Source organism: Bufo gargarizans, chromosome 4, assembly GCF_014858855.1.
Source record: "Bufo gargarizans isolate SCDJY-AF-19 chromosome 4, ASM1485885v1, whole genome shotgun sequence".
NCBI lineage: Eukaryota > Metazoa > Chordata > Amphibia > Anura > Bufonidae > Bufo > Bufo gargarizans.
This window is the reverse complement of record NC_058083.1, coordinates 205969076-205981174: the sequence shown is the minus strand read 5'-3', so window position 1 is coordinate 205981174 and position 12099 is coordinate 205969076. Positions and strand designations below refer to the sequence as shown.

At 43.0% G+C, this 12099-nt stretch overlaps 1 protein-coding gene across 2 annotated transcripts in view; it reads right to left on the bottom strand.

Moving 5' to 3' along the window:
* The window catches only part of LOC122934099 (interleukin 1 receptor accessory protein), a 269414-nt gene that overhangs the window by 7387 nt on the left and 249928 nt on the right, over positions 1–12099 (bottom strand). For both annotated transcript variants that reach the window (XM_044289289.1, XM_044289290.1), the window contains one exon: positions 2082–2236. In XM_044289289.1, the coding sequence (XP_044145224.1) occupies positions 2082–2236 (155 nt within the window). The remainder of the gene's footprint in view (positions 1–2081; positions 2237–12099) is intronic.

The following is a 12099-nucleotide window of genomic DNA, read 5'->3' as shown; positions in this document are numbered from 1 at the left end:
CGTTAGCGTGGCGCCAAGTGGTTAACAGGTGATCTTTTAGTCACTTCTATTAAACACTTCACTGCTTATACAGTACAGAGTATTATGCTGTCAGTATTATACTTAGTCACCTCTCTGGTGCAGCTTGATACAGATATACTGCAGGTTGGTCTGGGGCCTTCAGTAGGAACCAGGCTTCTATGCAAATATATCAGCATCCCACAATCTCATATGCGAGGTGCCGATGGGAGACAGAAGGAGCCCAATACATCTAAAACACTTAGATGCCGCAGTCGCTATTGAACATGGCATCTAAGGGGTTAAACGTCAGAAGTGCCAAAGCAGGCCATTAGGGCCAGAGCCAAGCTCTAATGTGAGAGCGGAGTCCCTGCTCTCTGCTGCATTGGGCTTAGACTAGGCCACCGTAAGTAGGCGGTGGCTGGTCTATGGCCCCTTAGTGACTGCCATAAAAAGGCATATTGGTGGTCACTACGGGGTTAATTTTCTATATACATTCAAAATAAGTTTTGCAAGAACATTAGACATTTAATTCGCACTTAAAGGAACAGCCTTTGACAGGGGTATACACAGATGTTAAAGGACCCCACATCAGAACTTAATTTGGGCCTTGTGCCCCATCCAGTTACAAAGTACATGTGTGTTAATCACTCCCAGGCATTCCAAAGACATACTGATGTCTCCTTTATGTCTTCACCGATCTGTTTTCAAGCAGTGATGACTGCAAATGATGATAATGTCTGTGAAGCGCTGCAGAATATGTCAGCATTATATAAGTGAATAAAATAAAAACTGTGGATTGCAAATAAAGACTCCTCAGATTTTCAATGAATTTACAATATTTTTTACTTGGTGGAAGAAATTTAAATCTAAAAAAATGTAATAAAGTAAAGCCACCCTTGGCCTTCCATTTTATCTAAATTCAATTTTGGAAAAAGTAGAACAAGTGCTTCATATATATGACTCTCATTCTGAACATCATATTTCACAATGTATCTATACCAGACAACTGACAAAAATACACTGATAAATCTCCTGCTTCCATTCACACAGTATATTACAAAACTGGCTGCATGCAGCCACCACTAGGGGGAGCTCAGTGCATACGAATATACACACTTACCATTGCTATTTATAGAAGCTGTAATCAACTCCTTTGCTCTGTGCTCTTCCTAGTGGTGGCTGCTGTAAATATCAGATATTCTATCTTGGAACATGGTATCCCACTAACCGCTGAATCCCTAATGCAGTAATCATCCCCTCTGCATAGGGATGAATGATCAGTACTGTGATTGTTCATCCCTATACAGATTCATTGTTTGTTGGTGGCAAATGCTGGCAAATAATGATTTTGTGTGCCACATAAAAATGGAATCACCTGATGAACACACGTTTACTTATTCATCAGGTAACTGTCAGCACATGTACTGGGGCAATTATCGGAATCAAGTGTTCCTAGGAACATTCATGCCTGATAATTTGCCCCGATTGCTGGTCCATCTAAAAAGATGGACAGATATCTGACAAAATCTGTCCAATCAGACGAAGATCACTCAAAAGTGGTATTGCTTGAATGGTCAGTTCATCTGACTGAAATCTGTCTCATCTGCCGGAAAACTGATCTGTGTGTGAGGCTACTTTCAGTAATCCCTTTAAGACGTAAAAGTAAAAAAAGAATATACCTACCTCCTCCTGCATTACAAGAGGTTGTCTCATCTCCCAATTACTAAGGCAGGATGAGACGGTTCTAGCTAACCGGTAAACAGCAGAGCGCGCCGGCATCATCCGCTGTTTCCCAGCTGACTGGTAGTTGGGACTGTGTCTCATCTAGCCTTAGTAATGGAGAGATGAGACAACCCCTTTAAGCCTTTAGAGAGTTATTCTTGTAACCCATTAAATCAAGCAGTCGTTTGGTAGACAGATATTCAGCTACTCTACGGTATGCATTATTTCTTCTAGACAAGCTAAGGTGTTTTTTTTTCAATTATATAGACAAGCATTTCCCTTAATGTGAAAAATACTTTCTAAAAAGTACTATCATAATAAAAATAATACAACAACTTGTTTACTGTATATTTATGCACCTTTCTCTTTGACAAGTGCTTGCCTGGAGACTACCCCCAAGGTGTTTCTTGCAGTGCAAGTATAGTTGTGCTTGAGTTCATCCGGTGTAATGTTTTTGATCCGTAATTCCTTTTTTATGGCCTTGGCTCCAGGAAGGATCGCATCCAATAAAACACTAAAGAAAATGAGAAAACCTTGCATCATTTCATTTTCTAACTCATAATGGTACAAACAGGAGTAAGACCCTTATGCTTACATGCTCATGTGGCAACAAGTTCACTCCAAGGTTAAGAGGAAAACAAGATTCTAACATGTCTTTACATTTAATTTTTCAAACCAAGCTGTAAGATTTTATGATAAATGTCAGAAAAACCTAAGTGACAAGATATGAACACCAAAAATTATGTCCGAAAAATATTAATTGATATTCATTGAATTATACAAATTACCTTATACCAGCCGAGCCAGAAACACCCAACTTGCAGACACTATTTCAAGGTACTTGCACCTCATCAGTACAAAGAAAGGTGCTGGTCAGTTGGTTGAAATGCCACAGAAGCAGCTCTGAGGAAAGGCGTTGTACCATTTCTCATTTTCAGAGACACAATGGTACCTGGAGACTTTTAATATGCAAAATAGCTCTTATCCGCCAAGCAAGAGACATTCATCTGTAGACAGCACTGTTTCGGGGGTTCTTGCCCCTCATCAATACATAGCAGGGAACTGGCTGGTTGTCTGAGATACCCTAGAAGCAGCTTAAGGTGCCATTTTTTATTTAAGAGATAGCAAAAATAGCGTGGTGCCTTGTTAGACAGAAAATTCTAAGTGATGTTAAATATGTTTACACAAAAAAATACAAAAGTATAAAAGTGCTACCTTTATTGGCTAATTAGTAAAAAGTATGTTTGACGGCCTATCCACAGAGCCAGCCCTACAACTAACCAGGTATGTGCTCCATCATCATTACTCTTCATTTGGGAAGTACATATACCTGCAATGCAATTTTCATCAAACCATAAGAATGACTCTGAACTACTCCAAATCAGATACACTTCTGTCACGGCGGACAGGAACTCAGATACACAGACAACCAAATACACAAGTGTCTAGGCTAGATGCTGAGGACAGGTCACCTCCTAGCACATCCCTGACTTCTCTCACTATGCTGCTAAGCCCACATTCAGACCTTGATAGTAGGAATGAAGTGTCCTCGTGCCTGGACTGCAAACACCCTAGAATCTCTGAGATGGTGGAAGGGGAGAAGGGGCAGAAGACACACAAATAGCCTAGACCGCAAACAACAGAAACAGAAATCAAACTTATCTGAGCTGGAACAGACAATCCTTCCTTCCTTCCTTCCTTGAATCCTTCCTTGCCTTCAATCCCTCTGGGATTGAAGGCAATTTAAGCCAATGACCCCACCCAGAGAACCTGAAGGAAGGCGGATCCAGCATGATTCCAAAACAAACAAAAGGTTAGACACGTGCTGCCAATCTGACAGACATCCGCACACCGTCCGAGCAGGGCATGACAGTACCCCCCCTTCTACGGGTGACCTCCGGGTACCCCGGACCAACCTTATCCGGGTGGGCTCTGTGAAAAGCCCTAACCAGTCGGCTGGCGTTGACCTCCAGTGCCGGAACCCACATCCTCTCCTCGGGGCCGTATCCCCTCCAGTGTACCAGATACTGAAGGGAACCCCGAAGAACTCTAGAGTCAAGAATCCTGGAGATCTCGAACTCTAAATTCCCATAGACCAAAACAGGAGGAGGGGGCAATGGCGATGGTTCCACTGGTCTCACATATTTTTTCAATAAAGATCTATGGAACACATCATGGATCCTCCAAGTCTGCGGACGATCCAGTCGAAACGCTACTGGATTGATCAGCGCAGATATTTTGTACGGGCCGATAAATCTTGGACCCAGTTTCCAAGATGGCACTCTCAATTTAATGTTTTTAGTGGACAACCACACCAGATCACCTACACACAGGTCCGGACCAGTCACACGTCTCCTGTCAGCCATTCGCTTATATCTCTCACCCATCGTCTCCAAATTCACTTGTATCCACTGCCAGATAGAGGATAAGGTACAAGAAAACCTTTCCTCCTCTGGCATCCCAGAGGAACTAGTCCCAGAAAAGGTACCAAACTGAGGATGAAAACCATATGCGCCAAAAAATGGTGACTTACCCGTGGATTCCTGTCTACGGTTATTTAAAGCAAACTCCGCTAAGGGCAGGAATGAGGACCAGTCCTCCTGATTTTCCGCCACAAAGCACCTCAAGTAGGTCTCCAGGTTCTGATTAGTACGCTCCGTCTGTCCATTCGACTGCGGACGGAAAGCCGAAGAGAACGAAAGTTGAATGCCAAGCCGAGAGCAGAACGCCCTCCAGAACCTGGAGACAAACTGCGTGACCCTATCAGAAACCACATCCGAAGGAATACCATGCAATCTCACGATATTGTCAACAAAAATTTGTGCAAGAGTCTTGGCATTAGGCAGACTAGTTAACGATATAAAATGAGTCATCTTGCTAAAACGATCAACTACCACCAAAATTACTGTTTTCCCCGAGGAACTCGGCAGATCCGTAATAAAGTCCATGGACAAGTGTGTCCAAGGACGAGACGGAATAGATAAAGGAAGGAGTGAACCAGCCGGTCGAGTATGAGCAACCTTAGATCGTGCACAGGTCTCACAAGCTGCCATGTAATCCTCAATGCTCCTACGTAACCTGGGCCACCAGAATCTCCGGGACACAAGGTCACAGGTGGACTTACCACCAGGATGTCCGGCAAGGACAGTATCGTGATGTTCCTTGAAAACCTTGTATCGCAGTTCTTTGGGAACAAATAACCTCCCTGGGGGACAGGAACCAGGAGCCTCCTCCTGGGCTCCCAACACCTCCATCTCCAATTCGGGATACAGGGCGGAAACCACAACCCCGTCAGCCAAAATCAGAGCAGGATCCTCTGAATCACCTCCCCCAGGAAAACTGCGAGACAACGCATCTGCCTTGATATTTTTGACCCCTGGACGAAAAATGACAACAAAATTGAACCTGGTAAAAAACAGTGACCATCTGGCCTGTCTAGGGTTCAGACGCTTGGCAGATTGCAGGTAAGCCAAATTCTTATGATCCGTATAAACAGTAACGGGGTGAGAAGCCAACTCCACGCCATTCCTCAAAGGCCAGTTTTATAGCCAGCAACTCTCTAACTCCCACATCATAGTTCCTCTCGGCGACTGAGAGCTTCTTGGAAAAGAAAGCACACGGGACCCATTTGCCAGGAGAAGAACCCTGCGACAGCACCACTCCCACCCCCACTTCTGATGCATCCACCTCCACCACGAATGGTTGAGACACATCGGGCTGCACCAGAATGGGAGCAGACGCAAAACACTCCTTAATAGTCGAAAAGGCCTGCAATGCCTCCTCCGACCAAACAGAGACGTCAGTGCCCTTCTTTGTCATATCAGTCAGAGGTTTAACAATGGTGGAATAGTTTAGAATAAATTTTCTCTAATAGTTAGTAAACCCCAGAAATCGCATCAAAGCTTTCTGATTCTCTGGTCGGTCCCATTCCAGAACTGCCCGAACTTGTTCGGGGTCCATACGAAAACCAGAGTCGGAAAGCAGATATCCCAAAAACTGAAGTTCCTGCACAGAAAACACACATTTTTCCAATTTGGCATATAACTTATTCTCCTGAAGGATCGTCAAAACCTGTCTCACATGATCCTGATGGGTCTTCAAATCAGGAGAGTAAATTAAAATGTCATCCAAGTAAACCACCACGAACCTCCCCACCAAGTGATGAAAAACGTCACTGACGAATCGCTGAAATACCGCTGGCGCATTCGTCAACCCAAAAAGCATAACCAGATTCTCAAAATGCCCCTCGTGCGTATTAAAGGCCGTCTTCCACTCATCCCCTTCCTTGATTCTGATCAGATTGTAGGCCCCTCTCAAATCCAACTTGGAGAACACCCTGGCACCAACAATCTGATCAAAAAGGTCGGAGATCAAAGGAAGGGGATACGGATCCCGGACCGTAATACGGTTCAATTCCCAAAAATCCAAACACGGTCTCAGTGATCCATCCTTTTTCTTGACAAAGAAAAAACCTACTGCCATCGGAGACTTAGATAGCCTAATATGACCTTTTGCCAAACTCTCGGCGATATACTTTCGCATGACCTCTCTTTCAGGTTGGGAAAGATTGTAAAGGCGAGACTTTGGCAACTTAGCTCCTGGGATGAGATTAACTGGACAATCATAGTCACAATGAGGGGGCAATTCCTGGGTCCCATCCTCCGAAAAGACCTCCGCAAGAGAGATATTGAGGTAGAACCGCAGTGTACACCACAGAGATAGATGTGCCAAGACAATTCTCCGAACAAAACTCTGCCCAACCAATAATTTGTCTTGCCTGCCAATCAATAATTGGATTATGTTTTGTCAACCAAGGTAAACCTAGGACTAAAGGAGCAGGCAAATTCCTCATGACAAAACAAGAAATAAGCTCTACATGTGAATCACCCAACCTCAACTGAATATTATGTGCAATACGAGTGAGACTCGTTTGAGAAAGAGGTGAAGAATCTATTGCAAACACCAGAATCTCCCTTTCCAAAGTGCACGTACTTAGACCCAGATTTTGAAGGAGAAGAAAGTCAATAAGGTTTAGCCCAGCACCACAGTCAATGAATACCTCAACAAAGAATTTTCTTGAGTCTAGCGCCACCATGGCTGGAAGGAGAAAACGGGAATTACAGGGAGCTTGCATATTTGCTTGTTCCACTACTCCATTCACGCTACCAAGAGTCAGGACGGTTTCTTTTTCTTTCATATCATCACGTGATTTAACAAAAGGACAAGCAAAAACAAGATGGTCACTTTTACCACAGTAGTAACATAATTTATGTAATCTCCTAAAGTTTCTCCTACCAGAACGAAAAGATATCTGACCCAACTGCATGGGTTCCTCCCGTACCCCAGAGTTATAAGTAATATCACCCTGGGCAGCAGGTGAGACAAAACCACATGCAGAAGGGATCCCTTGCACGGAGGGACCCTTACACCTCTCTCTGATACGTCTATCCAACCGTATAGCCAAAGACATTGCATTATCTAGCGTATCCGGGTACTCATGAAAAGCCAGGGCATCTTTCAACCTTTCAGATAACCCCTGACAAAACTGACTACGTAACGCATGGTCGTTCCACCCCGACTCAGTAGCCCATCTCCTAAACTCTACGCAGTAACCCTCTGCAGTATGTTTACCCTGTAGTAAGTTACGCAATTTAGATTCTGCCATCGAGACCCGATCTGGGTCATCGTAAATCAATCCCAGGGCTTTGAAAAATTCCTCCACCGACCGGAGGGCCAGAGAAGCGGGCGGCAGAGAAAAAGCCCAGGATTGCGCGTCCCCTTTAAGCAGAGACATTATGATACCAACCCTCTGATTTTTATCACCTGACGAAAATGGACGCAGTCGAAAATACAATTTGCATGACTCTTTAAAGCGGATAAAATCATCTGCACCCCCTGTAAATTTCTCGGGAAGAGCGACTTTCGGCTCCCCACCAATTTGACCTGCATCTGATGCCCGAACCCTCTGACACTGTGTGACCGAACTACGCAGATCCGCAACCTCTAGGGATAATCCCTGCATATAGTCAACCAGTGCATCAATTGACACCATCACAAAACTGCTGAGTAATGGCAGTCACAGTGGACAGGAATTCCATTCCTTCCCTTCCCTTTCCTTCCCTTTCCTTCCCTTTCCTTCCCTTTCCTTCCCTTTCCTTCCCTTTCCTTCCTTCCTTCCTTCCTTCCTCTGAAATCTATAACCCGCACGGCCCTCTGGGATTGAAGGCAATTTAAGCCAATGACCCCACCAAGAGCACCTGAAGGAAGGCAGATCCAGAATGATTCCAAAACAAACAAAAGGTTAGACACGTGCCGCCAATCTGACAGACATCCGCACACCGTCTAAGCAGGGCATGACAACTTCCTACATACAACTATATACTGTATATCAAGAATAATACCATACAGACATCAGTCTACAGGCTGTCCAACACACCTAAGATGGGACAGCTTCAGTCCATCATTTACAGCCAAGCTCTGTGATATATCCAGATTTGCTCAGACACTGAAGACAGAAAACATCTGCTGACACTGAGGAGTACAGTTTGATTAAAGATGAACATATCAACAGAGCCACGGATTCCAAAAAGAAGCCTCTGGAATTAAAAACAAAAAGAGGACAACAGCAGGGTGCCCATTGTTGTTCACCTACAACCCCAGAATGAGCATCTTTAGGAGAATTGCTGCCAATCTCAAGCTTATATTCCACAGAGATAATAGACAAACATGTTTTCCAACATCCACCTCTCCTACAAAAAAAAAAAAACACCAAACTTATTGAATCTCCTGGTCAAACTTTCCCTGTCATTACCATCAGAGATAGGCACATTCCTCTGTAACAGCAAAAAATGGGAAACCTGTACCCAACTCTGAACAGACACCGTCCACATACCCAACACACAAAGACAATACAAAATAACTAACAATTTCTCATGTGCATCCTCCAATGAGGTGTACACGATACAATGCACAAAGTGCCCCAGTGATGGCATGTATATCATGATAACCATGCAGAATCTCCATTCAAGGATGAATTTACATAGGTATATAACACTTATTGGGAAATTCTTCTCTAGACCAGACCAAAGTATCACAGACTTAAGGGCTATGTACACCTTTTGGGACAATTTCTTTGTTATTGCATTGTACTCATTTTGAGCTAAAAATTATGTTTTTAATTGGTCTTTATTAAAAAATTTAACCACCGTCTGTGCAGATTTGAGTATTCTCTAGTACCATAATCATAATTTTCGACGTCTTCCATCAGGCAGCTCAGCTGACGGCTCCTTAATTATCTCTGATCTCTTACCTTATAAACACTCATGATTGTGCAATCACACAAAAAATTGACACTGAAGGTGTACATAGACTTAAAAGGTTTTAAAGGGGTTATCCCGTGATTGATGTAAAAATGAAAATCAGACATCATATAGTACATGATAATACCTTTCTAACAAAGCTAGAACCAGCCCTGAACCTCACATGGATCCAGAGATCTCCACATTCACTGCTCCAATTGTTCTGCTAGATTATCCTTAGCCTAACAGCTCAGGGGTGTGTCCTTTCTGCTGCAGCTCTCTACCTGTAACTGCCACAGCTTCCAGCAGAACATATGGCTGGTGGTAAATGAAGATTTAAACTGAGCACGTTTGAACAGCTCAGCGAGACGGAAAAAAAAGGGGAAATACCAAACATCAGGTGGCGCTATACAGATGCATCTTATTGAATAGCTCACTGGCTATACTAAATTTTTACATGCAATTACAAAAGTATTTAAAAAAAAAACTATGTTTCATGACACAACCCCTTTAATACTGAAGGGCAATTTTCAGACCAGAAGGGAGAGAAAATTCTGGTAATGTTCTAGTCATTGAAAAGAGGACTCAATCTAACACCTGGATTTACGACCCAATACAAGGACATGATCCCGCTCTCCTCCCCATTAGACTGACTCCAGATCTCCTTAATTCCTAGGTGCTCATGCACACAACTGTGGTTTGGGTCCACATTTTTTTGTGGGTTGGAAGCAGACCCTTTTACTTCAATGGGGCCACAAAAGATGTTGACAGCACTCCATCTGCTGTCTGCATCCACAGATCCGTTCTGTGCCATCCGCAAAATTATAGAAAACGTCCTATATTTGGCCGCATTATTATTATGGACAAGGAGAGAGCTATTCTATTAGGTTGCCGGCCATCAGCAAGTACTATACAAAAGCAAGTTTCAAAGAGCATTGTGATGAAAGTAAGACAGCTACCTTATTTCATTGGGAGCAACCAGTTGTTGTAAAAGCCTTATTCACTCTAAGATAGTTCAATGTTGGAGGTGGGGGCAGATGTACTGTCTCATCTAAGAGATAATGCCGTCTATGAAGTCATATTTTTCAGGCAATGCTCCATGACAATAAGCAAATTAGCTCCTACCAGTTAGACTAGAGGCACCCACAGCAGCGTTTTGGGGTCCTTGCACCTTGTCAGTGCAGAACAGGGTGCTGGTCAGCTGATTGAGGGGCCTTAGATGCAGTTCTCTTTGAAGAGACACAGTGGTGCGCCGAGATTTTTTTTTTTTTAGCAAATTAGTTCATGTAATACACCACTATGTCTCTTCAATTATATGAAATGTGTAAATGACAAAAGGTATTATAGCAGTGATACCTTTATTGGATAACCAGACAAATTCAGTTTGCAAGCTTTCATAGCACAGAGGCTCTGTCATCAGGCAGTATACAAATGAATGACTGTGAGAAAGGCTCAACTCTTAAATGATGTTACAGACGTTTGTACATGGGGTGAAATAGCATTACGATAACACAGAGCAATAAAACTTAAAAGGGTTTTCCCAATTCAAACTTTCATGATAGGAGCAGGTGGGACCAGCACCTATGTCCAGAATTGGCCCCCCAAAGTGAGGGAGACCATTTACTTCTATGGGAGTTCCAAAAATAGCCGAGCGAGAAGTCCCATAAAAGTCAATAAAGAGCGCACCGTGGATGCACGGCCACCTCTCCATTCACCACTTTGAGACTGTCAGAGATAGTTAAGCCCGTACTCGGCTATTTTCAGAACTCCCATAGAAGTGAATGGTCTCCCTCACTTTGGGGGGCCAATTCTGGACATAGGAGCAGGTGGGACCAGCACCTTTCATGAAAGTTTGAATTGGGAAAACCCTTATAAGTTTTATTGCTCTGTGTTATCGTAATGCTATGTACATTACCTTGTACAAACGCCTTTCTCACAGTCATTCATTTGTATACTGCCTGATGACAGAGCCTCTGTGCTATGAAAGCTTGCAAACTGAATTTGTCTGGTTATCCAATAAAGGTATCACTGCTATAATACCTTTGTCATTTACACATCACATATAATTGAAGAGACATAGTGGTGTATTACATGAACTAATTTGCTAAAAAATAAAAATTATTTTTAAAAAAATCTCCGATCACCAGTGTGTCTCTTCAAAGTGAAACAATACCCAGAACTGCATCTAAGGCCCCTCAATCAGCTGACCAGCACCCTGTTCTGCACTGACAAGGTGCAAGGACCCCAAAACACTGCTGTGGGTGCCTCTAGTCTAACTGGTAGGAGCTAATTTGCTTATTCTCGTGGAGCATTGCCATAAAAATATGACTTCATACACGGCATTATCTCTTAGATGAGACCGTACATCTGCCCCCACCTCCAACATTGAACTATCTTAGAGTGAATAAGGCTTTTACAACAACTGGTTGCTCCCAATGAAATAAGGTAGCTGTCTTACTTTCATCACAATGCTCTCTGAAACTTGCTTTTGTATAGTACTTGCTGATGGACCTTCTGTAAATAATATCTGAACCCAAATAACATTCTGTCAGAACGTGAAGATTATACCGCGATGAGTACTGCCATAAAGACATATGTAGCCTGCTGCAAATCACGGAAAACTCATCTATTCAAAGAGGTTCTTCAGCTACTGCAGCATGCATTGAACAGTTCTGATGCATAGTACACATCTGATATGCTGCAGACCTTATTTCTTAAAAGGATGAGGACATTTTGTACCAATCAATGGTAGACATAATCCTCAACCTAATCTTAAAAAATATGCTCTGCGGCAAGTGAAGTATGTACTATAAAGAATAATGTACCATGTACTGTAAATTATTAACATGTTCTATATGCTTAAAGAATGTACAGTAGGGGATAGACTATCCCAGATATAACAAACCTTCTGCAGCCGTTCTTTTTAAACTATCCTCCTCTCTAAGATATTATGGGGCACATTTATTAATAAGGCCCTGCACTGGTGGTGGATCTCTGAAGTTATGTAGAGGCACCGGTCTCTACATAGCTTCAGTGTATCCACCGCCGATTCTAAATGTAAGACAGCTTCCTAGCTGTC